General features: G+C 49.3%; 1 protein-coding gene across 1 annotated transcript in view; it reads right to left on the minus strand.

The window, feature by feature from the left end:
- The window catches only part of TANC1 (tetratricopeptide repeat, ankyrin repeat and coiled-coil containing 1), a 221,335-nt gene that overhangs the window by 31,525 nt on the left and 177,377 nt on the right, over positions 1 to 12,433 (minus strand). Inside the window, exons 15-16 of the mRNA XM_037044651.1 lie at positions 8,774 to 8,882; positions 7,702 to 7,824 (exon numbers count right to left, since the gene is read on the minus strand). Of these exons, the coding sequence (XP_036900546.1) occupies positions 7,702 to 7,824; positions 8,774 to 8,882 (232 nt within the window). The remainder of the gene's footprint in view (positions 1 to 7,701; positions 7,825 to 8,773; positions 8,883 to 12,433) is intronic.

Consider the following 12,433-nt stretch of genomic DNA (forward strand, 5'->3'; position numbering starts at 1 on the left):
TTAGAAGGAAGAAATAACATTTGACCAGAACTGAATGAAGAAATAAGAATTCAAAAATATGAGGAGACGCTTAGTAACCTCCAGGAAAACTTTAAATGTTCCAACATTCGAATCATAGGGGTGCTAGAAGGAGATCAGGAAGAGCTAGAAATTGAAAACCTTTTTGAAAAAATAGTTGAGAACTTCCCCAATCTGGCAAAGAAAATAGACTTTCAGGAAGACCAGGAAGCTCAGAGTCCCGAAGAAGTTGGACCCAAGGAATCACACACCAAGGCACACCATCATTACATTACCCAAGATTAAAGATGAGAGAATTTTAAAAGCAGCAAGAGAAAAGGAGACAGTTATCTACAAAGGAGTTCCTATAAGGAGTTTCCCCAAAGAAGCTTTGCATGCAAGAAGGGGCTGGAAAGAAGTATTCAAAGTCATGAAAGGAATAGTCCTACAACCAAGATTACTCTATCCAGCAAAGCTATCATTTAGAATGGAAAGGCAGATAAAGTGCTTCCCAGATAAGGTCAAGTTAAAGGAGTTCATCATCACCAAACCTTTATTATATGAAATGTTAAAGGGACTTATCTAAGAAATTGAAAAAGATCAAAAACTATGAATAGTAAAATGCCAATAAACTCACAACTATGAACAACTGAACCTAAAAAAAGAAAACGAACTGAGCAAACAACTAGAACAGGAACAGAATCACTGAAATGAAGATCACATGGAGGGTTATCAGGGGGGAGGGGAAGGTAGAAGAATGGGGGAAAAGATACAGGGAATAACAAGCATAAATGGTAGGTATAAAATTATCAGGGGGCAGTTAAGAATAGTATAGGACATGGAGAAGCCAAAGAACTTACATGTACAACCCATGGACATGAACTAAAGTGGGGAGGATACTGGTTGGAGGAGGGGTGCAGGGTGGAGGGGAATAAAAGGGAGAAAAATATGGGACAACTGTAATGGCATAATCAATAAAATATATATTTTAAAAATAGTTAAGATAAAACAGAGACTAAAGGGATGATTACCAGGAGGGAGAGTGTGGGGGGCTGGATGAAAAGGAGGAGTGGAAATACAGCCAATAACACTGTGATAAGTTTGCACCATCCCAGGTCATTACTAGAATTAGGGGGGTGACACACTATAACATATAAAACATGTCAAAGCACTGTACCTACACCTGAAACCAATGTAAAAAAAACAGTTATGACAATAAATCTTATGGGTTTCTCTTTTTTACAAAATTAAAAATAAAAAAAGTCTAAAAGGGCATTCTCAGGCCCCTCCTCGTGGCCTTCTGATTCACTTAGATCTGGGGTCAGGCCTGAGAATGTGCCTTTTTACCGAGTTCACAGCTTATGCTAATGCTGTCGGTCTGGGGGGCCCAACACTGGAAAAATCACTGCTTAATCTAAATAAAAACAAAAACTAATGTTTCTGGCAATGCAATAATCATCACAGGATTGAATAATTACCACTGAGATAACTAGGCCAAAAGCAAATGCGAACGGGCTCCTTTCTTCCCGGGGAAGCGGACCTAACAGAACAAGCAGAACCCAGGAAAACGCTTGTGCCCGGGACTGTCAGCAGCTCAAGACTTCTGCCCAAATCGTCCTGCTCGAACTACTACGCCCACCACACACTGAACTACTTGAACCCAGATAGGAGGGGTGGTTTCTCCGCAAATTTTAAAATAAGAATCACTGAACACCTTATGCCAGTTATAGTTCTGGTATCTCCTGCATTTCTCCAGATCATTTAAAAAAAATGATGGCCCGTGAACACCTATTAAAATGCCTCCTGCATTTGTTCCGCCAGCTCCCTCCCACGGTCCGGCCAGCACCCACCCCCACCCCAACAGGCCTGGCAGGCCTCCAGGCTGCTCACCTGGTGTGAGAACCGGAGACTGTGCCATTCATTTCACTGGAGTCCCAGGGATCAATAAAAGATACAGAAGGATGATACATCATATAAATTCCAAGTTCTTTCAGAGATAAGTGTCCATAAGAGCGGCTGACAGGATTTTCACAAACTGCAGAAATTAGTATTACTGGGCAGTGAAACCACCACTCGGAACAGTCTGACAGCGTGAAGGTGGCTGGAAGCCGGAGTGTAACCTCTGACGGGTCCCAGCTGCTGCTAGAGCTTGGAACCCATGCGATCCAGATGCCTCTCGGACCCCCTTCTCCCAGACCTGTCCCTTCACTTCCCCCACTCTCGCCACATGGGCAGGGTCCAATGTTTGTTCTGCAACAGTGGCAAGCAGGCCTCAGCCTCCTGGCCTTTCCCTTACAGCCCCCGCTGCCAGGAAGGACCTTTCCGTAGACACAGGCGACGAACGAGGGCTGCCCGCAGGCCTCTGCACACTTGTCCACACACAGAACCACACCCCAGGCCCATAGCAACCCGGGTCACAGGCTGTAAGACTCCAGAGTTCACAGGGCAGAGCAGCGAACAAAGGCCCTCCACACAAAGGACGGTCTACACATCAAGTCCTCCCCACCTCCAGGATATCACTTGCATTTCAGGAAGGACAGGACACGTACAGTGCTGAGGAGACCCCATGAGCCAGCACACACCCTGTCACTTACCCCCCTTGGAGGGGACCCCCCTCTGGCCCCACCCAGGTCAGCACCCACTCAGCCAGCCGGCACTTGTGGATGGAAAGGCAGAGAACGCTCAAAAGAGAAACCGGAGGTGTCCCTGTGCTACAGTGACATTTAACACATGACGACCTCAGCCCTGCCAGCCTGCTCTGCAAACCTGCATGGGTTTGCTCTTAAAAGCAGCACCAGGCTCAAATACAAAAGGATTTAAAATTGTAAGTACCAAACAAAAGTAAGGGATTTTTAGAAAATGATTTCACCTTGAGTAACTACCATTAGGAATGGAAAGTACAGGATAACGCTGGTGAAATACCTGGGGATTTTAAAGCAGCTAAGGAAATTGATTCTTACCAAGAGGAATATAGGAGAGCCCTGGCAGCCTTCTCTGAACGCACACCACATCCCCTCGCTGGGAGGCAGCCCAGACCCTGCTCGGGGCAGGACGGGCAGGACAGGCAGGAACAACGCGTAATTCCTTGGGTGAGCAGCCAGTTCCCCGCCCCTCTCCCACCACTCCCATCCTCTCCTGCAATCCCCGAGTCTAACAGAAAGATGGATTAAACTGAGAAAAAAGATGATGGGTTAAATTGTCTGAGCTCTCAATCAGCCCCTGCACTAACTTGCTGTGTGATGTTCAAAACATTATTCCACCTCTCTGAGCTTCAGGTGCCTTCAGTACACCACCCCACTCTACCCAACAGGGACTCTTTGCTAACAGTGTCGGAGGCGCACTTTCAGCACGGCCTCGCCAATAACTTGGGAGACATTATCTGGATGGTATGCACTTAAGGGCAAAGCTTCCCTAAAGATGTTTTCCAACAGTTCACACCTCATTTGCTTCCTGGGAAAAACACTTCCTTCGTGGTGCAATGCTATGGGTATTTTTACCGCTTAACCCCCAACAGGTTTGTGGATCTTTCCCGAACCCATGGTGCTTCACCCTGCTGCACTCGGAAACCGCCTGGGAGCGTGAAAGTGCCCAATGCCTGCGCCCCACCCTGGGAGATTCTGCCCTGGCTGGGGCGCTGGCTCCTCCAGGTGGCAGCCGGGGCTGTGAACACATGAGATGGTAGGTGGGCCTGTGGATCATGGGCCTGCCCTTTCTCAGGCACCCTTCCAGCTGTGTGATGTGGGGTGAGCTACTCACCACTCTCAGCCTCGTCTGAAAAATGGAGACAAAAACAGTCTCACCTCACTGGGTTGCTGTGAAGATTAAACATGAACGTGACACACACACAGAAGCACGACACTCAGCACCGTCCTCGGCCTCCCGTAAGTGCTACGTAAGTTTTCATTGCTATCATGACGATCACCTTTCACAGAGTCTTCAGAAGGGACAAAAAGCCCAGGGACTGGGAGAAGGCCCAGGGGGTGCTCTGCCCTGGGCACTGCCCCACCTCACACCAACCGAGAGCAGACGTGAGTCACCTGGACCCATCGAAAACTCACAGGGGGCAGCTCCTCCTCGGCACCACCAACAGGCACATCGGGAAGCTGTTGAGTGTCTCGGTTTCCAGAAAGGAGACAAAGCACTAACAAAAATAGTTCACTTGCCTGTGTAATAAATGCCCGGTAGTTTTCCTAGAATTTTAACAGCACAGTGAGGTTTCCCATCACTATGAGACAGGCTCTTTTGCTACCTCCTCTTGGCACGTGAGAAGACTGAGCCCCAGGGGGGATGAAGTGCAGATTATCCCAGGCACAAAGCTACTGACTGCCACGGAGCAGCATAGCTGCACAAGCAGCAGCTCTCACTGAGGTTACTCTGTGTTCACGGAAGGGGTTTAAATGGTTCATCCTCTGCATTTTCCCCAACTATATGGAAATTTTCCAGCCATCACCACCACAGACAGTCTCCTTGGATAACATCCAGAAATGGCAATATTATCTATAAACTGCTGGATTTAACCAGCAGAAGGACAGAGAAAGGGGCTAGGGGTTGGAGAAGCGATCATAAGGAACAGGAGTGGCCCTGGCTGGCATGGTCAGAAAGTGAGAGTCTCCGTTTCCCTGATGGTATACTGGAGGTTCACGTCCACACAGCTGCTTTATACTGGGCACTGCCTCACCGTCCTGTGGAATATGACTGGATCCTCTCAGCCAAGGGGCGCGCCTGTGCCTAACTCCGTCTCTTCTCCTCCCTGCCTAAGGCTGAGAAAATTTCACAGCCTGAAGCCTCCTGCGTCCACAGGCTTGGGAAGCCTCTGGCTGGCAATCAGTCCGATGGGACAGGGTGAGCCAAACAGCCAGCTGGACGGAGCCTGGCAGCACTGGCAGCCGGCCAGGGCCTGGGCTGGCACGCTGCTTGCCGGGCACCAGGAGACTCTATTGTTAGAAGTCGCTGGCACGTCGTTAAAATTAAAATTCATCTAACCAAATAATCATTCTGGAGCAAAGTCACTTTAATTTACTGAAGTGACAAACTGTAATTATTGCTCAAAATGACATCCATTCCTGTATGACAACATTTAATACTCTCTAAAAAAAGTTCCTTAATTGCATGCATAATTTCAAATTACTGTAATTTATGCAAGATTCTGTGAAAACCTTTTTTTCTGAAAGATGAAACAGAAGGATAATGGAAAGTCTCAAAACCCTGTACCCAAGTTGTAGGGGTTTGGGGACAGGGTGGATGTAGGGGACCCGAGTTCTCTAGGACAAAGTAAAGTGGAATCATGCAGACAAGAGCAATATGTTAAAGAGAGAGGTTTATAACCCCAGGAGGGTCAAGTTCACTATAGTATTATGCTGCCCCTTTTAATTTACTGTCTTAAAAACTCATACTCAACAAGTATGGCGTTTCCCATTTAATTTTCTCCATATTGAAAGAGTAACTTCTATGCCCACAATTCATTTAAGTAGTAAAAACAGATTGCCATTTTTATTCTTATTTCTTTCTTCCTTGCCACCATTATAGAATTTTAAAAATTATGGACAGGCCAAAAGATGAAACAATGTTATTATAGTAAACTTGACCCAATTTCTATGAACCATAAGTAAAACAAAAATTCTTACTACAAATACTTTATCACAGGAGGTCTAAACTCAGCTGTGTTCTCCACCTTTCCTTTTGAGTAACTCCACCTGGGAAGGAAGCGCTTCCCTTAATAGAAGCAGCTTGAAGCTAATTCTCCTTACCCACACTAACGGCTTCCCGGCCCATAGGCCCATCTGCCCACAGGCCTGTGTGTGCAGCTCAGCTGAGACACAGGCGCTCACACCCCCAGGTCTGGAGAGAGATGCAACCACGGAGCACAGTGGGGCAGTGCAAAGCACTCCTCCAAGGGCACTCTGCTCCCGGGCGCCAGCCGAGGGGCATGTTAGCACATGATCCAATGTGCCCCTGACCATTGAGTCCGAGACCCTAATGGGGGCTGAGTCCACCTGCATGAGGCAGCACTTTGATCTCTGCGAACACCCTGCCTGAGCCCACCTGGAGGCAGTGGTCTTTCCCTAACACCAAGGCCCTGAACTGGGCAGCGGAGCCCCTGAGTCACAGCACTGCTGGGCAATCCTTCAGACACCCGGGCTTCTCAGTCAGCATTTTCTGTGCCCTCTATCCCCAGGCTTTGTTATACCCTCCCCTGTGTGTGTCGGAAAGGGGGGTCTAGCATACAGCACAGTCACTGTTGTTAATAATATGGCATTATGTATTTGAAGGTTGCCAAGAGCGTGTATCTTAAAAGTTATGACCACAAGAAAAAACTGTGTAACTGTGAGGTGATGACATTAACTAAACTTATTGTGGTAGTCATTTTGCAATACATACAAATATTAAATCATTAGGTTGTACATGTGAAATATGGAGCTAGATGTCAGTTTTATCTCAATTCTTGTAAAAAGAGAGAAAGAGAATATATACCAGGAAGGCAGGGAAGGGAGAAGAGGGGCAGAGCAAACGCCGATGGGACACGGGAAGTGCTGTGCAAGCCCAGACCCCTAGGCACACATCCAGTGTGTGTGCTGGGGGGCGGTGGGGACAGAAGGGGAGGGGAGGTGCAGAAGTCTCTCGGGAGTGCCCCCAGCACCATCTCTGGGGCATGTGCCCCCTTCCCAGGTGGGTTTGATGAACCCCAAGTGAGAAGTGGAATACATGCCCAGAAACTTACAGGGCTTCCTTTGTCCTTTGCTGCAAGACCGCATCGGGTCACCCCCACACTACTGAGGGGGGGACAGGTATGACTGCTGTCCTGGCGGCGACTGGCAGGGAAGACCTGGCTCCCTGGGAGTGTGCCTCAGAGCCTCTGCAGGCCGCCAGGCGGGTCAGGGCTTGGGGAGTCCAGCAGATGGACTCCCAGCAGATGGACTCACCCTCAAGTGGGTGAGGAATCTCAAAGGTGAAAACATTTTACAGTCTCATTTTGCTCTGCATTGGAGAAGGTGGCTGGCAGCTGCTGCTGCAATGGAAAGCAGTAATCCCCTTACTTGGTGGGAGTTAACCCTTCTCTGCTGATTTAGCCAGATACTTGGTCTCCGCGTGCTTTAGATTCTTAGGCTGCACTAAATGAGGAAAGAAAAAAATCTACCCTAAAAAGCCCAGCGGGATGTTGTGACATGACAGCCACTGACCAAGACCGAGGACATCTGGGCTCGGCAGCAGCCGACCCCCCCACGCTTTCCACGGTCATAAACACACACGCACATGAAACCTTCAGGAACAGTTTTCCTCTGTATACATACTGCTTTGTGTCACTCATCCATGTGTAATTTCCTACGAACCATAAAGAGGCAGTCCAGATTAGGAATTTGGGACACTTAAAAAATCAATTTTCCCTGGAAATCTCCCTCTGACCTTTGGTTTCCTTTGTGAATTGCTTCCTTATCACATCGACTCTGAAACAGTCACCACGTGCTCGCACAGCCGCCCCCAACTACCCACTTCTTCCTGCTGAGGGAAAGCTAAACCTCCAGAAGAGAAATGGTAATAGAGCATTCACGGCTGTGTGACTTCTGTCAGGGAAAGAGCATCATCGGAAGCTCCTCCATCTCCTCTGGCACCGCCCAGGGCAGGGGGCAGGGAGGATGGGCTGGAGAAACAGCAGCTGGCAGGGGGCTGGGGGTGCTGCTGCTCTGTGCAGAAGAGTCACTTGCTCACCTTGACATTGGGAGTATAGAGATTCCTGAGAGAGGCGAGGGCTGCAGACAGTCCCTCAGTGCTGTACCCGATCCACAGGGCTTGGAGATGGCTCGAAGAAATTCCTGTCTTCTTGCTGAGGCCCTGGAAGCAACCAGAGAGAGATCAGCCTCAACCCCTTCTTTCCCACCTTTGGCACTGGTGTAAACGCAGGTACGCCCCAGGGCGTGCAGGTTGAGCTGACCCATGGTGCAAGGTGTGATGGAGCAGGCCTGGACCTGTGGGCCTTCCCTCCCAAAACTAAGCGTCAAGTGACTAACTGGCCTTTGCCACTTGAACTGTAGGCCTAGGAAGAGATGGCCAATGAGGAGAAAGTTCCTTCTCTTTATAGAAGTTCTCCAGTCAATGAAAAGAATAAGTGATAGAATATCACCGTTCTGTACCCCACAATGAGTGAATGAATGCAGGCAGAGGCCTGAGGGGGCGGAGGACATCGCTGCAAGGAAAGCAACCAGCCTCGTGTAGAACTGCACAGTTTAAACTCTAACTGCAAAGTAATCGTGACACCCTGGGGGAAAAAATCAAACCTGAATGTGATTAAGCCTCTAGATACAACTACCAAATGACTGGAAATCTGAAAGGGGCACATGTTAAACTAGAGAGTGAGAAATAAGAACCACCAGAAAATCCAGGTAGTGCAAAACTAGAGGTCAAGTTGAACCTGATTCTAAATTCAGGAAAATAAATTGTCTGACAACAAAAACAAACAAACTATCTAGAGTTCAATTAACTCATGTTCTTTGACGACGAAGTAACAAGGAAACAAAAGGGGATGAATGAAATAGACACTTTAGGTGGAAACAAACTTTAAAGAGACTCAAAGGTCACCACAGCACTTAGGCACACAGGTGAGTGATTCTGAGTCAGAACAGAGGTTTACTTTCAGGGAGAAGGGAGGGGGTGGTGTTTGGAGGGCAGTTCGTGGGGGGCTCTGGGGGGACTGATTAAACGGTCGAAAATCTCCAAAACCAAAAACTCAGACAGACAACGACAACAGCAGTGAGACCCTTCCTCCCAGTGGCGTGTGTCTCACCTTGAAAATGTGTGCCTTCAGGATGTGGTGACCCAGCTCCATGGTCTGCTGGCGGTTCAGCTTGCCCTCTTGTCGCGAGAACATGAATGCCAGGAGAGCGTGCCCGTTCCTGGGGCCAGAAACACAGAGACTTGTAACAAACGGCCCCGGCCCCACACCGCCAGCCCCAAGGTGAGAGCACCGTCACGCTGACCCTGAAATCCTGGCACTTCAGCGTCACCACACAAAACGGTGGAAAGCTGCCTGTTTACAAAAGATGGCCGGCGCTGTCTGTTCTTCACGTTATTTAGAGGCTTTCTCTGGATTCCCCTACCTCCATGGAGCGACCCAGAGGGGAGCCCTAGGTCAGGGCAGGTCTTTGTCTCTGGAACCAGACACTCTCTGTCATCACTGTTATCACCTTATTTGTGTCTGTCACAAAAACATGTACTCCACAAAACTAGGGGTCTTGTCCATGTCACAAACACCCAACACTTAGTAAGTCCTCTTGGATGGATGGATGGATGGATGGATGGATGGATGGATGGATGGACGATGCAGACAGACAGACAGGTGGAGCACAGCCAGCACAGGACCTGGCACTCAGGCCTCCCCTCAGGACAATCCCCACTGGGGTAACCCTGGGCCAAAGGACACGGCCTTCCAACAGGAGGGAAGAAAAGCCAGGTCCTGCATAGCAACAGCTTGTGATCAGAAACACCTAGGATTCTAGGCTTGAAGGAGCACAACGGGGGTGGGGGGTGGGGAAGAGCCAAGATGTATGAGGGGCCTTGCTCTGTCTGGGCGCCTGGTGGACATTCAGCTGACATGACCAATGAATGCCCCACGATCGGTTTCAAGGAGGAGCGGCATTACCCACTTCCCCCTCTGTGTCTGTGGGACTCATTCTGTCTCCCGCCGGCTCCATAGCTTTGTCTGCGCCAAGCCCCTCGGAGAAGATGCTAATGGTTCCTTACTGCGACAACAGGGCCTTCTGCACGGTGCGAACTGTTGTCGTTTCTATCAACCTGAAAACTGTGAAGTGCCGAATTTGGGGGAGAGGGAGGAAGCAGGTGTTTGTGGAGAAAAAGATAAACATTATGGGGAAAAATACATTCTCCTAAAGGTGTTTTCTGATAGCTGCTAATCCAGATGACTAAAGGTATTTATGATTTCAACAGTGTGCATCCAGATGCATCCTGTTTCTGAAAGAGGTTATAAACCATGTTAAAGGTAAGGAAATAAAGGCAGATGGACAGCCAGAGATTGTTTTTTATATGACAGGGGAAGGCATGAGTCTTAAGGCCACGCTGCCACTGAGTGTCCACTTACAATGTCTTGTAAGGGTCTGGGTTCCCCATGAACACATCGCCCAGGGCTCCAAGCATGTACTCATCTCCCGAACCTCAGGCTCGGGCTCCCCTCTCAGGCGACAGCCCCCCATGCTCCCACCTCTCCTGCTCCCTTGTTCCCGTGTTCGCAGGGAACCCATTCTCTGCTATACCTTCAGCCCCTTGCCCAGGGTCCCACCAGGTCCACATCACTCCAGTCAGGGCCGCTCTCCCAACCGCAGCTCAGCCGTCCTCAGTTTCCCCGTCTGCTAAGCTCGGAGGTCATGCCAACCATGTCTATACCAAAAACGTGCCGGCCCTTACTGGGGACGACCATGCACATGTCGATGGCTGGGCCAAAGGTTTCCAGAGCTCCCAGCTAAGCCTATGGCTTCCCGCCTCTCCGAGGAGGCAATTCGCCAGGCAGCAGCCGGTGCCTGCACTTCCTTATCTCCAAGCTACCTCTTCTTCCTCTCCTCCTGGTCTCGGGGTCACGGGCCCCTTCTAAGTCTGCCTTCACTCATGAGTCTGTTCCTTTTGCAAAGCTTATACATATCAAGATTTACTTTATTTTCTACATCTTCAGATGCAGAAACTTAACCAAATTATTTAACCTGCACGACCTGTGAATCACTAAGGATTATTCCCAATCTGTTTACATGGGGAAGCAGGCCTGAATAGCTGACTGATTTGCCCAAGACCAAATGGCTGGTGAATGACTGAGCAGAGATTTGAACCGCAGTCTATACAATGTGAGAGCCCATGCTTCTAACCAGAAAAACATGCTTTCTCATTCATTCATTCATTCATTCGTTCATTCGTTCGTTCATTCATTACCACGCCCCCTGCACCATGCTTGCTTAATACTGGGGATTCGGTGGGAACAGTGGAAGGTGCTCCCCTTGGGAAGATGGAGGAGAGGCACGCACACTGACTGAGGTCCTCCTCCTCCGACTGGAGGAGATGCATGCAGACAAAAGGAAGCCCAAACGGTGCTGGGAACAGACTCAATGAGACGAGGGCTGCAAGCTGCCCTCTGACTTAGGCCCCATTCCCTTGCATTCCCATTTCTCCTTCTTTATGGATTGCGCTTCCCCACACTGGATGTTTCCAACAACGCCCCAATCTCCTGTATGTTAAAAATAAAAGCAAACCTTTCCCCGTACTCACACAACCCCAGACCTTTCCACTCTTCCACTTTCCACTCCAGGATGTTGGCTCTTCCCTTTCACTCCTTCAACCCAGTGGAAGGAGTCCCTAGAGGTCCAAGACCTCCTCAACTGAAGAGACAACGGCTTCCTCTTAATCTTCCCCTTTCTTCACGTCCTGGTAGCCCTTCCACCCCGAACTCTTTCCCCAAAACCCTCCTCTGCGCCCCAGCGGCCGGTGCTCCCTTCCCTCTAAGTACACCTCCTCGGCAGGTCCCACCACCGCCTCTCCACCAGTGATGCCAACTCTTCCACCGCACCTTCTCCTCCAACCTGAGCTCCCACCTGTCGTCGGAACCTGTCCCGCTGGGGGAACCACCAACCCCACAAGCTGAAACTGCTGAAAACAAAAGCTAACTCTTGCTCTGAAAAACCCACCTCACACCTTCTGCCGTTCTTAGCCTCTCTGAGAGCAAGGCCACTCCTGGTTTAACACCTTGATGTGGCACCTTCTTCTCCTCCACTCTGCCCACAAGGCCAAGCCGTGCCCACCCATCTCAGCAAAGCCTGTCTCCACCTCACTGCACCCGGAGCCAGCTTGGACAAGCTCCACTCCCAGCTGTTGAAGTGGTCCCCATGCTCCGCCCCACCCCCCATCTGAGTAGACAATCTACACTCCAGAACCCTCACAAGTCCTTCAGAGGTGACTGATAAAAGGCCACACTCCTGAGACACATCCTTTATGTAGTTCTTTCTGCTTCTCTGTCCCATGACCAAAGTTCCAGTCTAACTTGATTTGTTGTTTCCAGAACACAGCCAACTTATTGTGACCCCATGCCTCACACAGCTCCTCCTGTCACAACAGCCTGGTTCCACCTGTGGCAACACTACCCATTCATTCCTCAAGTCAATGACCGGGAAAAAGGGGATGGGAGACCGCCGCAGATTAAAGAGCCTTCATGCGATCTTAATGGATCACAGGGTCCAGAAATGATTGTCAATGGCTCTGAGACACATTAAGAGCCTCCAGATGGAAGTCCTCTCTACCACCTATTAAGTATCTTTGCAAAAAAATTTTTTTAAATAAAATATGATCAAGCTTCTAGATTTAACTATCAACTTATAGAGAATAAAGGTGATAAACACATTAAAAACAGCCATGAGACCACAATCAGCAAAATTCGCATTAGGGGCCGCTAACA

This window comes from Sturnira hondurensis, unplaced genomic scaffold (genome assembly GCF_014824575.4).
Source record: "Sturnira hondurensis isolate 20B ecotype Veracruz unplaced genomic scaffold, ASM1482457v3 Scaffold0004136, whole genome shotgun sequence".
Classification (NCBI taxonomy): domain Eukaryota; kingdom Metazoa; phylum Chordata; class Mammalia; order Chiroptera; family Phyllostomidae; genus Sturnira; species Sturnira hondurensis.